At 38.3% G+C, this 27,352-nt stretch overlaps 1 protein-coding gene across 1 annotated transcript in view; it reads right to left on the bottom strand.

The window, feature by feature from the left end:
* The window catches only part of RICTOR (RPTOR independent companion of MTOR complex 2), an 83,796-nt gene that overhangs the window by 35,599 nt on the left and 20,845 nt on the right, over nucleotides 1-27,352 (bottom strand). The window contains exons 4-10 of the mRNA XM_042825547.1: nucleotides 15,914-15,978; nucleotides 9,680-9,811; nucleotides 6,353-6,416; nucleotides 4,156-4,282; nucleotides 3,176-3,345; nucleotides 2,867-2,934; nucleotides 1,233-1,300 (exon numbers count right to left, since the gene is read on the bottom strand). Coding sequence (XP_042681481.1) covers nucleotides 1,233-1,300; nucleotides 2,867-2,934; nucleotides 3,176-3,345; nucleotides 4,156-4,282; nucleotides 6,353-6,416; nucleotides 9,680-9,811; nucleotides 15,914-15,978 — 694 coding nt within the window. The remainder of the gene's footprint in view (nucleotides 1-1,232; nucleotides 1,301-2,866; nucleotides 2,935-3,175; nucleotides 3,346-4,155; nucleotides 4,283-6,352; nucleotides 6,417-9,679; nucleotides 9,812-15,913; nucleotides 15,979-27,352) is intronic.

Raw genomic sequence — 27,352 nt, 5'->3', positions numbered from 1 at the left:
TGTAGATGAAGACTGCAGTGGAGGATAAAGTACGTACGTAGTAATAAACTCTACAGAATAACTCAGTCCAAAGAGTTAGGAAAGCAGAACAAAAAAGCACAGACAGAATAGACAGGTAAAATAAGAAGAATAAAGCTGAAAAGCCAGAACAGAAACCAAACCAAATAGATGTTCAGTCTTTTTTGCAACATGGCCTTTGGGAAGGATGACATTATGAGGACACTTTCGTACTACAAGCATTAATGCCCTCTTAGCCTCCAACAAAATAAGAGAACATGCATCTGAAAAAGTACCACAGCAAACAATACATTACAAAACAATTCTCACTTGAACTTTTCAAGAAAATTGTGGTATTATTTCTAACTGTATGAATGAGAGAAAATGTAGCAACATTCCTAACATAAATTGCTTTGTAGAATCTTCAGAGTTATCATAAGCACTCCAGACTTGCACCTCAGCATCAAGAAAACACGAGATATTTTTTGAAAGGATATCTCAATGTTAAGATTTCTGATCAGTTTTTCAGAACATCTAGTTCTGAAAGCACAAGTAATTTAAATAGTCTTACAATCAAAACAATTTTTATACAGTCTAAGTTATTCTTAAGTACAGCATGTGCAAAGCCTATCCAAAATTTCTGTAGGGGTCATATGACTTGATTTAGTTCATTTGTAATGACTTCGATAAAAGAATGAGGCCTTATTACCATGTTAAGTATCGTAAGATAGTAGAGAAAGCATAGAAAGGATTTAAAAAAAATACAAAAAACTTTTCTGGGTTCAGAAATGTCTTCTACACAAGAGGACCAAAACTACATCCAGATTGGGATTTATCTTCAACTACACAACTTAGTAAAAGCAGATGCTAATCAATCTACTCTGTTGAAAACTTTTGCGTAGATAAAGATTTCTTATTACACTAACAGTATAATTTCAAAGGCAAATTCTTATGACACAATGCTACTTTCAATATTCTTTCACCCACCAAATACCAAGTATCACCATTAAGGCACAACTGATACAGTACTCTGAACTGAAAATAAGGCTGCATCCTATCTATAGGGTTTAGTCTAAAGAAACTGTTTATGAGTCCTCAAATTTGACAATATCAAAACATTACAGGAAGGAAGTGACAAAAAAAACAAGACTGTCAGATTGTGTGACTAAATAAACCATTACATTGCACTGAAAAGTTCTTGTCAGTCAACAGATAAAACAAATTAGAAATCTTACCTGCCCATGATCGAAATGCTGCCACAATTCCCATTTTACTAGCTAGGAACCGTGCTTCTCTGTCCTCTCTGTCATAAAACAAATATGACAAGACACAATTAATTACTGTAAAATAAACTGTGTTACTTACACAGCAGGTAGTTAACTGCAATTCTGGACAGGGTACAAAAATCAAGAGTAAGAAAATTTTCACACATGTACACTTGCATTTTTGTGTGTGCATATACATTTCATTGAATATGTACACATATACAAAGATTACCATTTTTAATCATTGTGTCTTTCTTCTTCAGTGGAGTTTTGTAGTAGAAAGATTACACACTAAACACCTATTTTTGGTGTGTTATTCACTTCGAAGTCTCCACTGATACTAAGACTGTAGCAGGGGCCTAAGGACTTGGACACTGTCCCAGTCTGATAATCTACTGACATTTAATAATTAAAAAAACAAACACAGAACATTGAATATGTGAGGATGAATGTGACTTCTGTGACCTATTCTAATTTTCTACAAAAAGAAGCTGCTGGCTATGAGAGCAAACCAGGTAATAATAATCAGGGCTTTATCCTGTCAGGTCTCAGAAATTTTCAAGGATGAAGGCTGTACCATTTATCTGGAACAGTCTGTTTCAACACTTGAGCAACCTCCCAGAAATCTGCTTCTCAAGTTGGAACTTCTTTTTTCAGTTTCTCTCTGCTGTTTCATGTCTTCACAATGCACCACTATCTCTTCTTGATAACCTTTGCACAGGTTCTTCCCTAAGCTTTCCCTCACACAATATGCTCCTGCTCCTTGACTATCCTAAACTAAGAGGTCCAAAATCAGAACCAGTGGTTTACGTGAATTTTTGCAAGTGCAAATTGAAAAGAAAAATGACATCCCCCAACTTGTTAGCTATGAACTTTTAAAAGTAGGCCAATACACTGTCGATCTTGTCAATGCCCCTCGGCATTCTATCTACTAGAACCGTTTCCCACCTAGTCAGGCTCGCAGTCTACCTCATAATATGTCCTTCCAGACACAGGACTCTGCATCTGCCTTTGCTGAATTTCATCATGTTCTTTTGGCTCACTCTTCCTACTTGAAATCCCTGTGGATGCCAGCACTGTCTTTTTATTCTATCAGCTCCACAGTCTGCTATCATGTGTAAACTTCCTGAGAGCGTACCTCTTCCTCACCTTCAGGGAACTGATGAAGATGCTAAACAGCATAGGTCTCATGCTAAACCCTTGCGGTACCACTCTTATTACACGACCATAGGCACAATACAATGGCTTAATTACTGTCCCCCAAGCCTTACCGTACAACCACTAAACAGAATTTAACTCAAATATACTAACACTGCAAATATTTAAGACAAAAAGAAATCTATACTAGAAGATACACAGATTGTAATAATACCAGGTAAAAGAAATATTATGGGAGAAGAATAATTTTATCTTTTAATTCTTAATTCCTAACAATGTTCTACAAACTTGGCTACTTGGCAACGTCCTATAAATGGCTACTCTAACTAGCCATTGCCTTCAACTTCAAACAGTTCAGTGTTAGTCCCCTGGTTTGTTTTGTCACTTAAGAGAAAAAATATTTTAGTTGCAATTCCATGTACACAAGTCAAAGCACTAACACTTACTTGAGCTGTCCTTCTGCCGTGTCTGGGTTATGCCTGTAGTGAAAATCTGTGTAAGGAGCTAAAATTCGCTAAACAAAAGAAAGACATGCATTACTTTCACGTAACAAAACAATTAATGGATTTTGCCCTTTCATCAGTCCCACTACAACTTGTCATATTACTCTTTCTTTACAAATCATGCTCTTTGTTTAAAAGTTAATTGCTTTGACATTTTGCATTAACACCAAGTGTGAAATCTCAACTGAAAATTAAACATCTTCATCACCAATATATTGTTTAATTTCTGTCACTAAGTAAAAATGAACTCACCTCTAACTCTACATCTGCTCGCACATACTGACGGGTCTTTGGATGATTAATGAGGTGCAAAACAGTAGTTATCAAAGCTTCATTTATTCGGCTCAGCTGACAATCAATCACATTTTTCAGGATGGTACTTAAGCCACCCCGAAGAGCCACCACCTCGGGATTCTGAAGTGCTAAACGAAAAACAGGTCACTTCAATAGGTGACAGAAAACATCTCAAGATTTTCAGCATGACAAACGTGTCTGTTTAGAACATATATATCCTTTCCTTCCTGAATGCTGCTGAGATACACATAAGGTTTATAATGGAACTGACAGACTGCAGCAATGAACTGAGATTTTTAATTAATTTTATCAACTAAAACTCTGGTCAATTAATCACCATTGGGTAGCAATTTTCCACTGTATTTCTAACCAAGTTTCCATATTTCTAACCAAGTTTCTATACAGTAAGGCTCAAGTTTTCCTCCAAAAAAATATCAGTCCAGAATTACAAAGCTTGGATACTTTTAACTTAAAAAATTAGCAAATTACTTATTTCTTTAAACCAGAAAACTATGTCTTGAAAACACTGAAGTTATTTTTCACTAATACTAAGTAATATTATATAAATACTATATAAATACTCTGAAACTCACGTATGAAGATCTCACAATTTCCAATCCATTAATCCTAGAAATTATCAACTGTTTCAAGAAAATATTTAACAGAAAAATGCCAATTATTAAAGTACAGTACCTAAAGCACTGTACCCAAAATCTTTGATGCTTAAGAGATTTTCAGTTTAAAGCCCTTATTTTTTAATTCTAATATCAAGCTATACCTACAAAATAGACATTAAGAAGATTTAAACTCTAATTCATTAATTAATAAAAAAATTCACTTTATTATTTGAATAAAAGCTATTTACTATGAACACACAAGAGAATCCCTTCAAAAACTGATGACAACAATTTCAGTTTTCTTAGCTTCAATTATCTTACCTAGTTCACAGATAATGGCAATACATGCTCGAACCATTCTGTCTCTTTCTTGAAGACCATCATTTCCAACTGCTATCAAAGAATTAGTAATAGAGCTGGGGAACAATGCAGCATTCACAGTGATCATCTGTTAAAAATGAAAGAAAAATATGATCTGGTTTTGTTACAGTATTTTTCAAAACATATTTGGATTCAGCAGCATTGTTTCTTAGATAAAACTGTACTAATAATTCTACATATAACTTGGCTACATCCTGCAAATCCTGTAACTTCTTATGGTATTCTGAAGAATTTTTGAGAATTTACTTTACCATTCTCTTCCTGCTTTTTTTTTTATTATTTCATCATAATAGAGATAGCTACTGACAAAGAGAAGATTAGAAACTCTTCTGTAAGATTAATCCATACCACAACATTCATTATACCTATTCAACTGTTCAATTTGCCAAGACCAAAATTATGTTTTCTAGGGACCTGCAGCTGCACACAAAGGAACAGAGAACTGTAGACAAGAAAAAAATAACAGTCAACAAAAGATGTTGCTACACTACTTGGAAGGCAACTGCTAGATACATCCCTGAACCCTCACGTATAGTACCTGATAGAAGTAACCGTATAGTACCTGATAGAAGTAACAGCCAATGTACCTTTATCATAAGCTGCATAGATACATCACAAAAAATACAGATTTTAAACATTTCATATTGAAAAGCACAGACGAAACCAGATCTGCTTTCATATGTCAACAGTCACTAAATTAAGATATAAAAAACACTTGCAATAAATTTAAGACAAAATTTTTGCCCTAATAGCAAATGGTCCTTCATGCTACTTAAGAGCTCCTGTACCAAAACTTTCAGCTGCTAGTTTAAGACAAGCAGAATTTAAACCACTTTTAAGGAGAAAGGCTGCATGCACACATTAAAGACAAAAACAATCAAACTAAACAAATGACTTCCCAACCCAAGGCTTTAACTGAGGCTGAAAAAACTATGTAGTTACATATTTTCAGTTTGCTAAAATTAAATACACATATCCTATGTACTATGGAACAGGAGCATTACTGAAGATAAGCAGACATATTACTAAGGAGAAATAGGTTTTTGTTGTTGTCTGACTGCTTTAAAAGGGAACAACATATTTTCTTAAAGTCCACCCAATCATATCATATTTTCTACTAATGAAAAATATGCAATGTGAAAAAATGCTCAATAGCCACCAAATATCTACAAAAATTTTCAAGCCAACTTGTGAAGATTTTCTCTCACATTCTTTTCTTTCCAAAAATAAAAAAGATTTTAAAAAATTGGGTCTTTTCCAAAATTGTTTTGTCCTAAGTTCATTCTTACAGTTCTGCGAGATGTCTAAGATATTTGTTTGCCAAAGGGGATTGTTTTTCTTTATTTGCAATGCTAAAGTGAGAAGAAATACATTTTAACACTATAACAAGTTAATTTTTAAGACACATTTGAGAAACTTCTTGTCATACATAACATTACTACCCACAAAACAGGAAACCTTAAATTAACACACTAAAGAAAATACAAACTCTTCCCCACCCACACAGCCTTTCATTTTTAGAACAGCATAAAATAATAATTAGCAATAGAATGGGTATATAATATCTACTAAATGCTAACACGCTTTCTGAAGCAACTTATTTTTACCCTTATAGACACTGTTAAGTTACAAAGCTCTCAGCACAAAACATCCTCATAGAGCATAACTGAAATACACTATTAACATGCCAACTCTTCAAAAAAGCAACAAAAAATCTCCAAAGTTTACAAAGTTTGAAGTTGTTATTTTTTATTTTACTACTTAACCTGCAAACTTTCTAAAACAAGTTTATCAAGAAATGCTTTTTATAGATATCAAAAACACTTTCTATTTTATTCTTCTCCTTTATGAAAAGGATAAGTGAAAGGATGCATTGAAGTTTTACCTGATACTACTCTTAACACAGGAATTTTGGTATCAAAAATAAGGTAAATAATTGTGTTCAGTTTTATCTCCATCAATGAAAAACCAGCAGGAATTTTCTAGCCTGCTCAAGATTCTCAGTCAAAAAGATTAACATCAAAGTCAGTCTTTTTCCTCATAAGAGTGTATAAAGAAAAATTGCTTATAGAGAAATTCCCGAGTCAGCATAGCCGACTGACAGATGCAGTAAGACTATTTGCAGTTAAATTTTTACCTTTCGGACTAAGCGAAGTGCTTGTGTTCTTTCTACTTCATTACTCTGCTGTATGTCAATGCACCTAAAATATCAAAAAACAAAAGCATGCTTAATTGTGGGGTTTTTTTATAGCACTAACTTTCACCTTAACAGTTATCATATTGTGTGAGTATTCACGCAACTAAATAAACAGAAGAAAGCTTATTATGAATAATTGTTTAAAAACAATCCCTTTAAGCAAGCATACTCATAGTTTGCAGACTACGTTCAGTTTATGTAATTTTCAGTTGTTTTTATTGTAAGTAAATGACTAGAATACTTTCAAATGACAAGGCATAACAACTTCAGGAACAATTTAGTGCTAGCTGCATCTGTCTTTTCAAATGAGACTAAAGAAGAGCATTTGCACTATTTTAAATCAACATGTTCTGAGTGCTTTCAGATCAGAAAAGTGCCTTTGACCATCAGAATTTAACAGCACACTAAAACCAAGCATGTGTGTGCGCATCAATCCAGAAACATGCACACATTCGTATCATCGTAACAAACTTGGAAATTTTAATGAAGGAAGCAATAGAAGTAACAGTAAATTCATCTAGTCACCATGCTGGCCTTATCATCTCATTGTTAGTTTGCTCTTTAGTATCACTGTGGTGTCATAAGTTTTACTTCCACTACAAATTCTCAGGTTTGAACTACTTTTTTTGTCCTGACTTTGTACTGGGCCTCTAAAGCACTATGGAAATGATAATACAAAGAACTGGAATAAATCTGACAAGGCCAATAGCTAAGCTGAAGTGCATCTATACCAATACACGAAACATGGGAAATAAACGGGAGGAGTTAGAAACTGTGGCACAATTGGGAAAGTATGACCTAATTGCTATCACAGAAACATGGGGGGATGAATCCCATGATTGGAATACTCTGATTGAGGACTATAGGCTTTTCAGAAGGGATAGACGGAGTAGGAGGGGGGTAGAGTTGCCCTCTATGTTAGCAAGTGGACAGATTGCAAAGAGCTGTGCCTGAGAAACAGGCACGATAAGGCTGAGAGCTTGTGGATTAAACTCAAGGATTGGCCCAGTAAAGGGCATCTAGTGGCTGAGGTCTGCTACAGGCCACCTCATCAGAGGGAGCCTGTGGATGAGGTCTTCTTGCCTCAGCTGCAGGAGGCGTTGTGCTCACAGGCTCTTGTCCTGATGGGGGATTTCAACCACTCAGATATCTACTAGGGTAACTGGCAAACAATTCAAGAGATTCCTCAAGTCTGTTGAGGGTAATTTCATAGTCCAGGTATTAGATGGAACAACCCAAGGTGAATCCTTACTGGACCTGGTACTCACTAATGCAGAGGAGGACATTAAAAAGGTTAAGACTGGAGACAGCCTGGGCTGCAGTGACCATGCCCTGTTGGATTTTGTGATCTGAAAGAATGTGGGCCTAGCAAAAAGCAGAGCTAGGACCCTGTGCTTCAGGAGAGCAAAATTCTGGCTGTACAAGGAACTGCTGAGTGGGATCCCCTGGGAAACTGTCTATAAGGGCATGGGTACAGAGAACAGAGCTCGCATCTCTTTAGGGACATCCTTTCAAGAGCTCAATGGCTCTCCATCCCCCAGAAGGAGTACCCAAGCAGAGGAGGGCAACAGACATAGCTCTGCAAAGACCTGAAGCTTAAACTGCGGGAAAAGAGGGAAATATTGAGGAAGTGGAAGCAGGGTTGTGTAGCCTGGGAAGAATACAGGACTGCTCTGTGCATGTGTAGAGATATGACTAAGAAAGTTAAGGCACAGTTGGACCTGAAGTTGGCAAGGATGTGAAAGATCAGTGGATGGGGGAACGGCAACAGATGTCATCTACCTGGACTTCTGCAAAACGTTTGGAATGGTCCCTCACCACATCCTTCTCTCTAAAGATGGAGAGGTAGGGATTTGAAGGATGGACTGTTTGATGGATTAGGAATTGTTTGGCTGGACACTGAACTGTTGTAATCAATAGATATGTGCCAGGATGGAAGCCAGTCACAAGTGGTGTCCCTCATGGGTCTGTTTTGGGACTGGTGCTCTTTAACATCTTCATCAGTGACATAGACAATGGCATCAAGTGCACCCTGAGCAACTTTGCAGATAACACCAAGCTAAGCAGTGCAGTTGATACACTGGAAGGAAGGGAGGCCATTCAGAGGGACCTGGACAGGCTGGAGAAGTTGGCCCATGAAAACCTAATGAGGCTCAACAAGGTAAAGTGCAGACTGCTGCACTTGGGTTGGGGCAATCCCAGGTATTTATGTAAACTGGGGGAAGATCTCCTTGAGAGCAGCCCTGTGGAAAAGGACTTGGGGGTCCTGGCAGATGAGAAGCTGGACATGAGTCAGCAGTGTTTGCTTGCAGCCCAGAAGGCCGACTGTGTTCTGGGCTGCATTAAAAGAGGGGCGGCCAGGAGGGAGAGGCAGATGATTGTCCCCGCCCTACTCAGCTCTTCTGAGGCCCCATCTGCAGTACTGCATCCACGTCTGGGCCCCCAGTACAAGAAAGACACAGAGCTCTTGGAGCAGAGGAGAGCCACTAAAATGATCAGAGGGCTGGAGAACCTCTCCTATGAGGAAAGGTTGAGGGAATTGGGCTTATTTAGCTTGGACAAGAGTAGGCTCTGGGGAGACCTCATTGTGGCTTTCCAGTTCTTGAAAGAGATACAAACTGGAGAGGGAACAGCTGTTTGCATACGCTGATACTGATGAGACAATGTGGAATGGTTTAAAACTGAGACAGGGGAGGTTTAGGTTAGACATTAGGAGGAAGTTTTTCACTCAGACGGTGGTGATGCTCTGGAACAGGTTGCCCAAGGAGGCTGTGGATGCCCCATTCCTGGAGGCATTCAAGGCCAGGCTGGATGTGGCTCTGCACAGCCTGGTCTAGAGACTGGCAACCCTGCACGTAGCAGAGGGGTTGAAAGTAGACGACCTTTGGATCCTTTTCAACCCAGGCCATTCTATCATTCTATGCAAAACAACTGAAGACATGAAAATTACAAAGGTTTCAACCTACTAATAATATCACATGTTTATTTCTGATTAATAGCATTTGTGATTCAATCACATCTTTATTAATTTTTTACATTATTCATGTGTATCAAATATTAGAACAGCACTGCCTCTGCATTAGAAGCTATGACCACTGTCCTCCTCTTAAGAGTTGGACATTATCCACCCTGAATTAAATAGACTTGTAATACTACATATAAAAAACGTAAGAAGATATTAAACCTATTCTCACCTGTCTCAACCATGAAAAACATGTAATATAAAATTTCAAAAAATTTCTATTTACAACAAGAAGGGAAAATTACCGGGCAATCAGGTAATCCACTTTCAACTTTAGCACCTTCTGGAGAATACTAGAGTCTCGAATGAGATAGCGAAGGGCTCGCAATCCTGCTGCTCGCACCTCTTTTGCTTCATTTAGTAAAGCTAACCGCAAGCTACAACAAAGGAAACAAAGACAGCAAACATACAGTATATGTTATAGAGTAGTTGGTATAGTTATATAGTTGTATGATAATTATATAGTTACATAGTAGTTGGTAGATTTTACCACCTGACATGTAGGTACTATCTACTCCTTTAAAATAAAATGTGATTTTTAAAGAGAAATACTCTCAATTAGTTTTCCGTCTTTGAAATATTGTACAATCTAGAAGTCAAACCATTATCTTGCCAGAAGATTAAGACAATATATTGATACCAATATTGATATAATATATTAATCTGAACAATGATTTACTTTTAAAATCAGTCTGTGCATCCCTGAAGTAACATATCACTATATCACTGTATACGACATGTTATTTATCAAAGCAGATGAATACAAGAATAATCCTGAAAAAGTGTTCTAGATCAGTTAAAATTTCCAGAAAGATACACAGGTAGGCAGGATTTTCTCCTCTCTACAATGTTAACTCCTAAACATGGATCCTCAAAACAACATCTTGACACTCAACTGAGACAAATTTGTGTCTTAACTAATTAATAAGCATTTCTCTCTGAAGATACAAAATGTTTGTGTGAAATAAGAAATTAAATGAAAAATACATATTTCAAAGCATAGATTTGTAAGCATTTCAACATTTCTTTTTCTAAAATGGTCCTGCACTATAATCAACTATTTTGAGGCCAAGATCTTCTGGATCTTTCTGGAGATCAATTAGTCAGTCCATGTAGAAGTCATTTTAACAGTAATCTACTCAATGAAATATGTATAGAAAGGCTGACACACCACATGGAAATAAAGACAAACTGATTATTACTTTCTATATCCAGCAGGGAATTATTTCAGGAAGACCATAATTACTGTAAAATCAAATATGATTTTTCACATAGAAGTTGAGTGCTACTAATTGTCTTTGCTTACTTTAAGCTCATTAGAGCTTATGTAGAGCCATGTAGAAAATAAGAAACAGATTTTAAATATTATGATGTTAGGAAAGATCCTTCCTATACGAAAGCAGAACTAGGAGATATTCCCAGAGTCACTCAGGCAAAGCAGACAAAAAGAAGAATAAGCAAGTCTTCAGCTGTCTTAAGCAGATAATACATATTTCTTAGGACATGAGTCATCCTTGGTTTCTAGTATTGCAGATTTATAGAGATGTAAATCAGAGAGAAGCTCATACAACTCACTTCTTTTAAATGATACTTTTCTATTTGGACTTTTACTTTGCTATTTAGAATTGGTTTGGATTTTTCAGTTTAGGACATTCCAGAGCTTACTTCTAATACAGAAAGTATGCATTTCTCAAGAAAACAAAGTTGTTGCCACCCACGATGTTTCTTAAGACAGCCAAATACTGTTTAAGGATTTTTATCCCAAGAAAAGTACATTTACTTTTATATTTGAGAGGAAAACATTCCTTGAACAGAACAAAACAAAAACTTTCTCTAAAGTTTTTTAAAGCAATAATGCTTTGACAGCTTGTTCTACAACTCACAAGAGAAGACAACGTTAATTTGTAGACAAGAATTAGTTGATACCAACAGTGAAACCACTGTGAAGGACAACACTATGAAGTTACCTAAAAGCAGAAGAGGCATACTGTTATTTAAAAAGTGACAAAGCATGGAAAATGCAGACTGCCTGAAAGAAATGCAAAATGAGGTGATCTGAGAGAGCCAGCACAGCTTCATTAAGGGTAGATCATGCCTGACCAATCAATTTGGTGACCTATCACAATGACTGCATTAGGGGACAAAGGAAGATATGGTCCTTTGTATATGGTCCACCATCACATCCTCATTACTAAGATAGAGAGACATGGATTTAAAGAGTGGTCTATTAAGAGAATAAGAATTGCTTGGATGGTCACAGTCAGAGGGTTGTCATCACTGGCTCGACGTCCAGGTGGATGCCAACTACAAGTGGTCTTCTCTAGGGGTCTGTCTTGGGACTAGCACACTTTAACATCTTGATGAAGAACATACATGGGGGAAATCAAGTGCCATCTCGGCAAATTTACAAATGACAACAAACAGAGTGGTACAGTTAATATAAAAGGAAGGGATGTCATCCAAAGTGATCTGGATGACCTTGACATGTGGGCTCACACGAACCTAATAGGTTCAAGAAGGCCAAGCACACTTGGGTGGGTCAATCCCAGATATATGTACAGACTAGGGCATTGCACTCATTGAGTGCAGCCCTGCAGAGGACTCTGGATTCCTGGTGGGCGTGATATGAGCCAGCAGTGGACATTTTCAGCCCAGAAGGTCAACCGTATCCTGGGCTGCATCAAAAGAGAAGTAGCCAACAGGGAAAGGGAGGTGACTGCCCCTCCATCTGTTCTGCCCACACAAGGCCCATGTGGAGAACTGAGCTCAGATTAAGGCGGGGCTCAGATCACAAAAGATATGAAGCCATTGGATTGGGTCCAGAGGAAGGCCACAAAGGTGACCAGAGGGCTGGAATACCTCAGCTACAAAGAAAGATGATGGGAGCTAGCTGTTTTCATCCTGGCAAAGGGAGCTTATAAACAGGAAGAAGACCAATTCTTTACTGGTAGTGACAGGACGAGGAGCTTTATACAAGAAGAAGGGAGGATTATGTGAGATCTTAAGGGGGAACTCTTTACTCAGAGGGTGGTGAGACACCGAAGAAGTTGTGGATGCCCGATGACTGCAGACATTCAAGGCCAAGTAGGACGGTGACCCAGTCCGCATGATCTAGTGGGAGGCAACCCTGCTCATGGCTGGCGGTTGGAACTAGATGATCTTTAAGGTTCCTTCCAATCCAAGCCACTCTACAGCTAGCTGACAAAGTCCTAAATTACAGGCTTTAAAAATTCATCAAGCTCCAATAAAAGCAATTACAACAAAACTACAAGGCCAAACCAAAACCTTTCAATTGAAAACAAAGTAAAGAAACTAAGGCATTGGCTGATCAATGATCAAACCACGAAACCTGAGAAAACATGTTAGGCAAAAAACACAAATCTGACTTTTTAAAGCCAATAATCACAGAAGAAAAAAAGAAAAAGAAAACTGGGGAGGGGAAGAGTGTTAATAACACAAACATATATGCATGTGTATATGAACATTTCTGTGGGTTCTCATGTAGAAAATTTAAAAAATGAATCAGATCTACTGGAGAACCAGAAGAGGAGAAAGAACGAAGCAAATGAGATGGACAGAAGTCTTCGAGAAACATGCCTTCTTCATATTAAGTCACTGCTCTGCAATGAAATTTCTATTCTATTGCCTTTTTTATTATACTAAATGTTGGAATAAGAAATGAAAACAGTAGAAGAGCTGAAAGAAATCAGGAACTACTACATAAGAAGTTTGATGGGCCAATGTGAAGTGTTTGAAAAGAACATTTACATGAAGTATCTTCATATGTTTGTTAGCATTCTATTATAGAACAGTAGCAATCACAAGAGAGAAAAGGTAATAAATTTGTCTACAGAAAGGATTCCATAGTGCATCCAGGCAACCATCAGATATTCTTGAAAGAAAACTAACTAACCACATGAGGAAAAAAATACAGTTTATGCAAAATGACTTCTGGTAATCTTTTGAAATACTTGAAAGGAGTTGCTACAACAGTATATTAAAAAGGAAACACTTCCCTAAGTTAGCAAATCCAACTTCAATACAAGAAGTTGCTGAAGACTGAAGAAAGGGATACACAGACATTTTAGGGTGATGAAAACTGGTCGCATAAATCAACAGAATGAATACAAAAATCTAAGATGAATGAGTGGAAGATTTCTGTCCTGACAAATTTTATGCTGATTCACAATCTCCTTTGAAAAACAGGATTTAATACACAATTCACATTTTGGAAAAACACTATGAGAAAATTACAGATAGCATTATGTTAAATAGAACAGAGTAAGGCTATAAGAATTTTCAAGGCAATTTAACAATTACCTGTATCTAAAACTAACAAGATTATGAAAGTTCAAGATTGTTAAATTTGAGATAATGCAAAGGATTTTGAAGCAGCCACTGGATCAACTAAGCGATTCCGATCTGCACACTATGCACATATCTGACTAAAAGCTAAAGAGATATTATGATGGTATAAGGAATAAAGACTTAACAGCATTCTACTTGCTCCAGTATTTTAAGTGTCACTAGAGAAATTAAAAACTTATTAAGATAGCATTAAGATAAATAAACTTTAATGCTGACAAAAAGTATGGAAGGACTAACAGAGGACAAAAGTAGAAAGCATATTCGCTGCCTACCACAGCTTCATTCTAAGACTTATTTCCTAAACTGCCTCATCCCCACTCTCTACAGTAAAAACAAGTTATGGTTTTGACAGGTTTCTGAATCCATCAGATAACTGTAAATATTATGAACTTCAAATGGCCAAAGCCTGTTGGTATGTTAAAGACCTCAGAAATTTGAGGCCTACCAGTGTTCCATGCTCTTCATGGCTCAAGATCTCTGCTAAGCTACCAACGGCCTGATGCTCTGGAAACCAGCAAGTCTACACTGAGAATGACAATAAAACATGTCACTATTCTCTCCATCTTCTTGCAGGAAAGAACTACAATGTACTTAGACCAACTAAAAAGAATGAGTTCTAAAAATCAGATCTTCTAACTCAAGAATAACTGTAGTTGCTGCAGATTACTGTCCACACTGCAACTGTCCTTAATTTTAAACGTTAAAAGTTCTGTCAGGATTAATAGCACCAAAACCTAAAATTTTATGGGAAATGCATGATTTTTCTTGAAATCTTTAATTCTCTTACAGTTTCTAATTCTCTACAGTTTTAAAGTTAACCATTTATACTCCACAAATGCAGAAGCTCATACAGCATTACTTATATCCAATTAACTCCTTGCAGTGAAAATGAATTTGTTCTCTACTAGAAGATTAGCGTATGAAAATCCAAGGCAAAATTAAGAACGTCTGCAGAGCAAGTTACAAACTTAAATTATTTCCAAAGCAATATATGTATTTAGCCTAGCTCAAGGTTACATCCTACACTCAAAAGAAAGTTCAGCATTTACAGCTATTTTTCTTCCCTCTGTTTACTGAGAACAAAGTATTTTTATCCAATTGTATCGGGATTAGCAGACCTTTGAGAGTTTTTTTCCTATAAAAACAAACAGTATTTGCGTAACCATTCCAGAGCTGTATTTAAAAATGTGTGGTAAATTTTTAATTTTGAAGCTATGCCCTCCAGCGATGTTTTGTATCAATGCAGAACACTACAGCAGATAACAGATATGAGGAGATTATTAAGTACTAAAGTTTTAAACAGCTAAATATGCATCCACAGAAATATGAGCATTTAAAATAACATTCATCTTAACCAGAGAAAGTCAGTTCTATTTAACAAAAGTACCTACAGCATCTGCAGACAAATCACACTAATTTTACTTAATTTTTACTTAGATTTTACTGAAAGATTGATTAGCTTTTCTAAAATTGCTCTCCTAAATTAGGAGACTATATTTGAAAGAACACAAAGTCATAAAATACTGGATCTTGTTTCTTTTATACCATCAACGCTGAACCTCAGTGACAATTTGCCAATGCTTACACAAATTCACAGAAGTTCTCGAAATAGGCATGTAGTTACTTTTAAGTGTTAGAAAATGATACAGAATATAGGAAAATTCCACTTGAAAGTATACACACACTATCTTAGTAGCAAATTGAGCAGCACTGCAAAGCATATGCACATACATAAAATGTTCACCTTTCAATCTGACACCAACATGAAGAGTATGTACGCTCCAAATTCCTTAAGAAAAGATTTTTTATACAAGTCCTTCCTGTAAGTACTGAGACATTTAAAGGTATTTTCGCATTTGAGGAAATATAGAACAAATATTCATGCTAATGTTTTTTCCCCTTTGCCTGAAAGTGTATTGTTTATTTCTGATTTTACACAATAAAATATTCATAAAGTGTACATTCATGTTATGACATTTTAAACACACTGGAGTTATAAAATATCAGAGTCAAAAATACAAATAAAGTTTATTTAACTGCACTTCAATCAATTAAAGTACCACAGTTTTACCAAAGTATTCTGTAGCATCCCTGTTTTCCGTATAACTTACCATATTATGATCCTGTCGTATGTAAAACCTAGCTTTTCTTCAGCATGGCCAGTATTACAAAGAAGCTGAAAATAAAAAACAAAACAAAACATATGTTACTTACAACTCTATAAAAAATGACTACATAAAACATAAGATATTTGGTAGTACTTCCCGAGTAATGCAAGGAATTTCATTCATCACAAGGGGAAGCATACCAAAAATCAGACTTCCTTGATTATTTTTGCTGTTTCTATATACATGAGATACAGAAGTCATACTCCTCTCAGAAGAAAAATGTTTGCACAACTGAATAACTTGCCTACTGACAGATTTTTCAACTTTACTTTCAAATGCTATGTTTCAGATTGTTCCTCCAGCTGCTCTCAGGCTATCTGCAGGACATGTACTTGTTGTGCAACTGGTAACCTCAGCAGAGATTAGAAAGCCTAAAGAATGTAAAACAGTTGCATTGAAAAACACAGCTAGGGCAACAGTTTTGAAGCAAAGCTAGACACAGATTGTCTACAGCAGCTCAGGCACATTAAAAAGGAGAAGCTAAAAATGTGTCCCACAACAGATATTCAGCCTGACCTGCCATAAATTCCTCAGGATTTGCAATTTTTGATACATCTAAAATAAGTGCAAAGGTTAAATGTACCTACATAAGTTCCTACATAAGCTGTAGGAGCTTCTAAACACTTCAAGCTCATTTGTCAGTTATAAGGCTTAATTTTTATAAATGCAGTTTTCAAGGCCAAAACCAGTCTCAGAAAGAGCAAATCAGGTGCATGTCATGCTTTAACACATTGAGAAAAAAAAATTATCTTATTCGAAAAGATCTGATACTGTTCTCCTTCATATGAGCAGCAAAGAAGTTCCTAGACATCTTATTTACTGCCCATTCCTAAAACAATAAAACACTTCTACAGCCTAATGTGAAATCACTAGAAATAAAGGACTTCCAAAAACTCAAGTGACTAATAACTGACTGCAACAGTTCTGCAGTTTGTCCCTTTCTTCTGAAAGAGATACTCATTGAATTCTTAGTCACAGAAGTATTAACAGTTTTCCTCTGTAAGGAAAGTCAGTGTTTGTGCAACTAGTGAATACCACAGGAATTATTAAAATACAGCATACGCTGCCTATTTATTATTAATTCAATTTTATTAGCACAACAGTCACTCAAAATGAAGATATTTTAATTTTATGCTCAACAAGAACAAATTCTTGCAAGGACTACATTACGTATTAAGAAATATTTTTTAATTCTGAGAAAAATGCACAACAACTATGCTGAAAACCAAAGCTGTTAGTGAGACAGAATTGTAGCCCAAAGATAGAGCTCATCGAGGTCAATTCAATACTCTAAGAAAAATGTAACCTTGCCGATTTTCCACTTTTCTTAGCAGAGGCTATAAACAGAAACAATAAAGTATACGGAAAGTTATAATACAACCAGCTTCCCCCACCTCTAAATTTTAAATAATAAAACTAGGCAATTGCATGCCTTAACTGGTTGTGACAATATGTGAAATCCTACTGTCAATCTGTTTTTATGCCATATTGCTGGACTGCCTAAGGCCACCACTGCTGTCTTAGCATTTCTATTGATATCTCATGAACTGTAAAAATTGGCTGGCAGAGTGTAAGCAGAACACTGTGAGAAGACAGCAAGTAAAAACAGTTTCTTGTTCACTTCAGACAAGTTCATCAGCAGTCATTCAGGCTCAGTCATTATATATCTGGACCTCTCCCCTAATTCTTCCCACTAGCAAATGAGAAAACTGAATTTAACATACAACAGACCATTTTCAGCACCTTTTTCCCTACATTCTGACATAAGTACAAGCTGCTTATTTCAGTGGTTCTGCAGATCAACCTCAAAATACACTCCTGCAGAGGCACAGTTCTGTTTAACGTGCAAAGGGAACTATAATTACAAATGCAGAGATTTCACTTAAAAAGCAGTTGGCCCTGGTAGTGGACTGTCATTTCAGGTAATCTCAAGCCTTACTACTGGATGAGATTTCATTTTTTTCTTTCATATTCTTCCATAAACTAGAAACAGCATTGCAACTAATGTGCGCACAACAGCAGGCAGCAGAGAAACTCGTATCCTGAAGTGCCACTATGCACTCAGTTCTCAATTCTCAAGACTAGTCTAGAGCTAGTGCAATATAACTGCTCTCTGTCAAACACACACAGTGTGGCTATTAGCTCCTTGGTACCAAGTTTTTCAACAATTTGATCTTAGTTTGAAACTCAATCGTGAAAACTGATGATACTTTGTAACTTCAGAAAAGTTTAACTGCTATACGAATTTCTGAATATGATAATTGTTATCAGTATGTGAAGTATGTGCATGGATGTGAAAAACCCCTCACAAGAGAATAATAGTTAAAACTAGCTAAGAAAAATGGAAGCACAAGACTAGCTACTAGTTAGTTATTCTCACTCCAAGGGGCCACCATTACTTAAATATTGGATCTCTTTAGAATTTGCACAGTATCATGTTCTTACAGGATTACCAGCTAGAAAATAATATAAAAGATGGACAGCAAGTTCAGAATTCGAAATATTTCACTGATTCAAAAGGAGTGCACAAATTGGATAAGAAAATTCAGTTAAGTGAACACAGTATCATAACAATCAACAACCACACATTAAGAGTCACAGGAGAACTGTGAAGAATCCAGTAGAGAAATACAAACACTCCAGAAATGTCAGAGTATCAAATATGGAGCATGGTAGCTATTTCAAAAGTAAGGTAAGATTTATGAGTTACAGTAGCATATAACCTAAACAATAGGATATGTTAATTTTAAACATAAGGTAGTCCTATTAAGAGTGTTTTCTATGCAATAGGCATATATCATGTTTGAGACTAAGAGACTTTTTTTTTTCTACTTCGCAGGCTGCTCTTACACTGCATAAGGAACAAAATTTTTGGTTCTACATTTCAAGACCAGACATACTGATCTAAGTGGAGCAGCAAAATACATACAGGAGATAGAAAATACATTAAGTCAATTTACCTAAGAAAAAAAACCCAAACACTTATAAAGTAAAGCTGGATTGATATATATTTAAAAAGGAAGAAAGTTAGAGAGGCTGCTTGTAAATAAGATACTGTTCAGCTGGTCTGAATGCTTTGGGTATTTGCTTGGTTATAAAAGACTGTTCTGAAATATATTTAAGGCAAAATCTTTCTACTTCCTCTCCATTTCACTTTCAAATAACATTACGCAGATCAATGAATCTGGACCTAATGCAGTAATTTTTGTAGTTGGCTCAATTCCTGACAGACAAGTCTGCAATGCAGGCCATGGGTTGACCAAGAGAAGCACAACCAACAGGACAAGGGAGTTTAATTCTGCCCCTCTACTCTGCTCTTGTAAGATGCTACCTGGAGTACTGTGTTCAGTTCTGGAGCCCTCAACACAAGAAGGGCATTGAGGTGTAGGAGCAGGTCCAGCGGAGGGCCACAAAGATGATCAGAGGGCTTGAGGGAGGAGCACCTCCCATACAAAGACAGGCTGAGAGAGCTGGGGCTCTTCAGCCTGGAGAAGGCTCTGGGGGGTCGTTATAGCAGCTTTCCAGTACCTGAAGTGGGCCTACAGGAAAGCTGGGGAGGGACTTTCTATAAGGGCATGTAGCAACAGGATAAGAGGAAATGGCTTTAAACTGGAAGAGGGTAGATCTAGACTAGATATTAGGAAGACATTCTTTACTATGAAGATGGTGAAGCAGTGGAACAGGTTGCCTAGTGAGGCTGTGCATGCCCCCTCCCTGGAAGCATTCAAGGCTGGATAGGGCCCTGAGCAACCTGGTCTAGAGGGAGGTGTCCCTGCCTATAGCAGGGGTTGGAACTAGATAACCTTAAAAGGTCCCTTCCAACCCAAACCATTCTATGATATATTCCTTACTGTAATGCTTAACAGTTAGTATAAGTGTGTAGGCACAAGCATTATCAGAACACTAAACATCTTCTTTTACTTTGACAATGTTATAGTTCACTAAAATGGCAAAAATTACCCTACCATTTAAATTCCTAGGATTAATCAAATACACTTCATGTTTTTTAAATTTACATATATATAAATATACACATACACACAATCTGTATTTTGCATGTTAGAACTGCCTACAGCTAAAATTTAAAGTTTTTGATATAATGGTAAGTTAATGGGAATAGCAGAAAACATCTCTGAACAGATGATTTAATACTAGCATGAAACAATACTCTAGGCCAAACAGTGACTAACTTACAGTGAGGGGTATTTTTTTTTTTGGTATGTTTACTGTCAGCTATGAGTTTTTCATGCTACTTGGATGAGTCATAGCAATATGAGCAACACATCAACATGTCTTGGATACAGTAGCTGAAAACAAAACCACAGGAGGTCAACAGCATACACAAACTAAGCGCACAGACTCTTCCATGTTTAAAATTGACAGAACCGTTATAGCAATTAACAAGAAAAATTTGATATTATTCCATATGTCCAAAATGCAATTATTACACTAATTTTTGAAATACAGATTGAATCACAGCAGTAATATAAACGAAGAGGTCGCTTAGCAGATTTCAGTCTTACTAGAAAACTGTATGGAAACTACAGACTCTTGATTTAGACCCATTTCTTTCTTCTTCAAGTTTGTTCCATAGCTGAATATCCCTATCAGCTACATACTTTATCAAGAGGTACCAAGTTTTGTTCATAATGGTATAGTTATTTGGATGAACGTTACAGTCAGTAATTACTGCATTCAGACTTTATGATCTTTGGTACAAGACAGACCCTAAAATGACAGTGGAAGCAGAAAACAAGACAATGCAACGGTCCATGAATCAGGCAGACACAGACTTTGGGACAGCTCCCAAACTCAGCCCACTTTCTATCAAAATCCAACAGCATGCTCAAAAGCTAGCAGAAAGACAGAGCAGTAGAGTCTCATTAGACAATAAACCAAAAAGTTTTTAAGCTGACTGATAATTTTTTGTATGATTTATGCAATTCAGGTGGTAGGGTCCAGATAAAAAGAATTATGCTACATTTTGTCCTGAAAAATGAAACTGTTGGTGAACAAACAGAAGTGCCACAAAATCTGTTTCTTTTTTTCCTGTTAATATTTATTTTAATATTTTTTCCTGTTAATATTTAAACGGTGTCAGCTTTAAGAAGTATAAGTTTCTCAGACGCTAACAGGGAAACAAACCTTATATACTGCAGGATTCTAAGTGAGTACTTCAAATACAAAAGACCTTTTCAAGTAGGTAAATACAACTCTACTGTTCCCTCTGGTTTTCAGTAATTCATCATTTACTACTTCTCACTGGGGTGGGAAAAAACCTCCAGAAAGCACCACCATGTTTTGTTATTAATCAGTAAAAGATGGGAAACTACAAGGCGGTTGCCTTCTCTGGATGGCTTTATAAATCAAAGTTGCTTAAGCAAAGACAGCTCACTGAAGCCAGCGGCACATAACGTTCTAAACCACTATTATAACTGCAGGTGCAACCGTCCATTTATTAAAAGGTCAAATCCTCAGTTTTCCAGGTCAAAATTCCTATTACTTAAATAGTGATAAAGGCATTTTGAAAGCTACATGATTGTTTTTGCCCAATACAGGCCAGGCGGTTCTCCCTAAATCATTTTACTTTCAAAGGCACTGCTTCAAGTACTAGCGGATGAGTAGCAGACAAGAAGAAAAAAACTGAGAACAAAATATTCTTTTCAGTACTCTGAATATCAATCAGAACCATGAATGTTATGTTTTTAAGTAGAAAATGTAAATTTTACATGCTTGTAAGACGAGAGTACTTCATGTTCTGCAATCAAAAAGCCAAGGAATTAAACACTAAGGTTTTTACTATTTAGTAGTACTAATTAATATTTGATGGATAAAATACAACTTTCTATAAAATACCAGCATACTTTGCACAGTAACTACACATGCTGCACTAGTTAAAACTTCTCTTGATTGGAAAGAAAAATGGAAATATAATTCCAACTCTGACACAGTAATTTCATACTAAGTATCTGCCTTAAACCATCAGTCTTGGAAATAAAGAAAGAAATCCTACTTACTGCTCATCACAATTATTTTTTTTTAATAGTTATCTAACTTCTGCATAAAATCTTGGGAGTCCAGTTCAGTAATTCTTTAAATAAAAGTAAACAACTTCAAAAATAATTTTGTGCATTTGTACTCTTCATAACATACAAGTAGGAGAAAAAAAATCCTTGAAAATCTAGTCTCTTTCAAGGGAAAAAATCTAAATGTATCTCAGATACCTCTGAATTAATGCAAAGTTTAAAGTCAACCACAAGGTCTGCCAGGAAAGTCATGTTAACTCGTTACTAGTTTTCACCAGAATAGAAGTGTTCTGCTCCCTCTGACCAGAAGACTAGAGCAGTATTCCTTTGAAATGTAACAGCTACCCAGTCTTTGAAGGAAAAATTTGGGTCAGCAGGAAGCAATTGTTTCATGCTAACATTTTCCAGCCATTCTGTTGCTTTTTTTAGTGTAATAACATTCATAGTAGGAGAGGTTGGATTTTACAGTTTGGTTTCTTTTTCATATTATTTTATCCAAAATACACTATTAAAAATGTCAGTTACTTTCCCTACCCACAGTATAAAAATACAGGGTGCCAGAGCACTGGCACAGGCTGATCAGAGGAGCTGTGGACTCTCCTTGGAGATCTTCAGAGGCCACCTAGACATGATCTTGACTATCCTGCTCTGTGCATCCCTACCTAACAAGTGGTGGGAACAGATGGACCTGGAGGTCATGTCAACCTCAGCCTTTCTATTACTTTGTTCTTACAGACTTCCACACGGATTAAACGCTAGAGTATAGATGAAGTTCATCAATACCAACAAGATTTCAAAACAGAATACAGACATCTTCAGCTGTTAACTTATCAAACAAACATATCAAGCATTCTACTGCCTTCCACATACTTCTATTTTGCAAACAAGGAACTGAGACTATGTCAATTCATAGCAGCAGATGAGAGTGCATAAGTGAAATAAAAAACTCCCCCTGTACCCAGATTTTTAACCACTAGAATGAAAAAACAAGGACGGTTTTTCAACAATAGGCAGTTTGATCGCCAAGGTTAGCAGCTTCGGAGCCGTCCCAGCCAGAACCGCAGCGACTGACTGGGCGGTACAGGGGGTTTCGGTCGGTTCCCTCATCCCCGAGACAACAGAGCAGACGGGCAGCTCTCGCGAGAGCGGCTGACGTGGCGTGGGCGTTGCCGGGGCAACGGCTCTGCATTCACGTCCCCTGCCTGCAAAAAGCCTCCGGGACGGAGAGGAGTCAGGGTGTGAGAATCACGTGGGCTGTTTTAACGAGGAGAAACCCGTAAGCCACCGTCCACGGGACTACCAGAGATTGCTGTTATCCCTGAGAAGTGAGTGATAAGTGCGGGGTCTCCTGCTAACGACACGGCAAATGGGGCGAGGGCAGAGCCAGCACTATTGGCAGCGGGGCGGGACTGATCAGTCACCCCATTAAGGCCGTCTAGTGGTGTTAGTGAGCCTGCTGGTTTGCCATGCCAGCACCCCGGCAGAAGGCTACCACCACACAAGCTGCGGAGACCCAGACAGAGGTCTCATGTTCACGCAAAAGGAAGACTGCAGCCAAGAAGAACGTGGAGACCCAGACTGAGGCCCAAACACAAGACACTAGCGTGCAGGTCACTGGCTGTGATGAGTGCCAGAGATGGCCTCTGCAGTGCCAGGCAATGAAGGCAGCACTTGTATAAGACGTGACCAGCGAAATAACTTACTCAGCCTTGTGGTCATCCTGGAGGAGGAGGTGGAGTGGCTGAGGACCATAAAGGAATGTGAGAGGGAGGTCCATTGGTGGTGCCAGTCCCTATCACCCCAAACAACCTAGCACACAGCTGAGGCTCCACGTGGAGCACGTCACCCCCTGCCACCCTGCAAACAGGTGGTAGAGGGGAGCCAGAGGGCAGACGGTGCTGCAGCGAGCCTCCTGTCCTCTCCTCCCCCTAACAACAACAGTGAAGAACTGGTGGGGGGGTGGGGGATTGGGCAGTGGCAAAAGCAGTGTAACTCTCCTAGAAAGGCACCAGGGTGATATTCAACAGACAGTGGTGGACCCTGCCAATGCCAAGCAGAGCAAGGCAATTTGAGAGAGGAAAAGTGGAAACTGATACCAGCTCAGCAAAGTGGGCATTCCCCATCTCAACCATCCTCAGCTCCCCAGGTGCCTCTGCGCAATAGGTTTGAGGCCCTGGAACTCAAGGGAGAGGTGAATGGGGTGTGGAGGGAGGTCCACATGTGAGGTTGCCTCGGCTGAAGCAGTCAACCCCACAACTCAAGACAGCCTCCACCCAGGACAGAAGGGTCGCTGTTGTATGTGACTCCCTGCTGAGAGGAACAGAAGGCCCTATATGTCAGTCTGACCTTACCCACAGGGAAGTGTGCTGCCTCCCTGGGGCAGGGGTCAGGAACATTTCTAGGAAACCTCCTGGACTGATTCACCCTTCTGATTATTACCCCTTACTGATATTCAGGCTGCAGTGATGAAGTCGCTGAAAAAACCCTAAGGACTATCAAGAAAGACTGCAGGGGACTGGGGGGGGGGGGGGGGGAGAGGGGAAGGCGTAGTTGATGGGGCAGGCATGCAGGTGTGTTTTCTTCTATACCTCCAGCAGCAGGGAAGGATACTGAGAGGATCCAAAAAACCCACCTCATAAATAAATGGCTTAGAAGTTGGTGCAAACACAGGAATTTTGTGGTTTTTTTGACCACAGGGCAATTTACTCAGCACCAGGCATGGCAAATGCAGATGGAATCAGCCTGTCTCCAAGGAGTAATAGGATCTTAGCCAAGGAACTGGCAGCACTCATTGAAAGGTCTTTAAACTAGGTATGAAGGTGGAAGGGGACAAAATGAAGGCTGCTGGGGTTGAGTGCGTCGTTCAAGGGGTCATACCAAGCTTGATGAGCAAAAAGTGTGGAATACAAAGGGATGGACTAGGGCAGGGGGATGCCGCTGTTCTAGGGGAAGCTAAATCCTCTGTAAAGGCTGTGAGAAGGAAAACCCAGCTGAAGTGCCTTTCTACCAATGCACACAGTCTGGGAAATAAGAAGGACAAGCTGGAAAACATGATGCACTTGGAAATTTATGACCTTGTTGCTACCACAGAAACATGGTGGGTGAAAAACAGTAGAAAGATATTCTACAGGAACAGTGTCCAGAAGAGACAGGTCAAAGCGAGTGTACCTCCTCTGGTAAATGTAAAAGGAGAGCTGGCTTCAACAGATGAAGAGAAGGCTGACGTACTGAATGAGTTCTTTGCCTCGCTCTTCACTGGTGGCCAGGATTCTCACATCCCTCTCACATCCTCAAGTTCTGCATCCCTAAACCTCTAGGTGGGGACTGGGGTGGTAAATCCCCCTCTCCTACTCCAAGGGCAGAGCAAGTCTGAGACTGCCTCATGGTACTGAATGTGTACAAGTCTACGGGGCTGGACGGCGTGCATCCCAGGGTTCTGGGAGCAGATCCTCCTGGATGACACACTTAATCACATGAGGAATGAGCGTGTGATCGGAGACAGCCAGCATGGAGTCACCAGGGGAAGGTCATGCCTAACCAGTCTGGTGGCCTTCTATGACGGAGTGATGGCATTGGTGGGTAAGGGAAAGGCGACCGATGTCATTTACCTGGACTTGAGCAAGGCCTTTGACATGGTCCCCCACCACATCCTTATCTCCAAATTGGAGGGATGTGGATTTGATGGGTGGATCACCCAACAGAAAAGAAATTGGTTGTGAATGCCCCTTCCCTAGATCCCCACGAAGGCTAGGACGGATGGGGCCCTGGGCAACCTGCTCTGGTATTAAATCGGGAGGTTGATGGCCCTACCTGTGGCAGGGGGGTTGGAGATTCATGATCCTTGAGGTCCTTTCCAACCTGGGCCATTATGTAATTCTGTGACAGTTCCAACCACAATGCATTTTGCAACTTTTACGTCATTATTTGATTTGCAATTCAAACAAAAATTGGATGGGTTTTCAAAATTAAACATACAAACTATATGCTTATATTGGTCTCCCTGGAATACCTGCTTTGAAAGCGCTAAACAAATGCTGAACACCAAAGATTAGGATGTCTGCCTTGCACAAGGTCATTCTGATTTAGGATCCAAACCCAACTATGAACTACAGTCTGTCTTCAGAAGTCAAAGATGCAAATTACTTTTCAGAAACTCTTCACTCCTTGCCACTGTTCAGTTGACAAAATTCTTTTCGATGTTCCTGAATGCATTTTCCAATTTTAACACTGGGTCAGTATTAAGAATAGCAGCTTTTCAAAATATTTTGTGAAATCATTCAAAATTAACTTCCTAACAGAAATTTTGGTTTATCCTTTAATTACGTTATTTATAACTAATTAGCATCTGTTGACTTTCAGTAATAAAATGATACTGTTTTAGGCCCATAGTTTCAAATGCTGACTTCTTACAAAAATTATGCACCCGGGAACCTAAATCCAGTTCTTTAGTTTTAAGGTAGCTAGAGAATTTAGAGGCAACTGAATTTATACGTTTCCAGATCAGCACAAAAACACATGAGCCTTTTACTGCAGTTTAATAGTGGCTTTCTTGAACTAGTTTGTAATCTCAGTAACTGTAGCAGCATTTGTCAGTTAGTGGCTGCAGATGCAATTAAAAAAAAAAAATGACAAAAAGATTTTACTGTAAATAAGCAGTTTCTCAGCAAATGCTATGCATTTTCACGTACTCTGAAGCAGCTCAAGATGAAGTACTTAAAGCTTTATTATTAAAACACTAAAAGACAAGTTTACTTGCTATCTTAAGTTTGTTCACAGTACTCATGCTCCTGCCAAATGTATCTCATATGCTATCACTGGAGTGTTGTAGAATTTATAAGGAGTGCTTTGAACAGCCAAAAAAACATGCCTACTTGAAAGATTATGATGAATGTTTGTCCTTCTCATATCAATTGGCTCCACATTTATCCCTGATCTTTCATTCTTGAGCGCCTCAAAACCGTTAAGTAGCCTCCTGGCTGTTGTAATGTTGTCACATGTAACAGTGATCATTTAAACCTTGCTTTCCCACAAATTCTCTACTATTACCTCCTTTCCTGGTTACAGCCAATTGCAGAATCCTGGTTACAGCCAATTGCGGCTGAGACATAGGTTTCATCTCCAGGAATGTAGTCCTAAATGTGACACTACAGAAAGGTGTACCAACTCCTGTGTGTCAGTACATTTGCTCAGGTAACACAAACACTGTAGCACCATTGCTGCCTATCCTACTTACTGCAATACATCTCTCTCTTTCCTTGATATCTGGAATGCTGATTCAGCCATAACCATTCACTATCCTACAGCAGACATCTTTTTGCCAACTCACTGCTCACTTCCCAGTCTTCTCTGCTCTCGT

The sequence above is a fragment of the Centrocercus urophasianus genome, unplaced genomic scaffold (genome assembly GCF_019232065.1).
Source record: "Centrocercus urophasianus isolate 14NV4802_14NV808 unplaced genomic scaffold, USGS_Curo_1.0 seq_25, whole genome shotgun sequence".
Lineage (NCBI taxonomy): Eukaryota > Metazoa > Chordata > Aves > Galliformes > Phasianidae > Centrocercus > Centrocercus urophasianus.
This window is presented reverse-complemented; position numbering and strand designations above follow the sequence as displayed.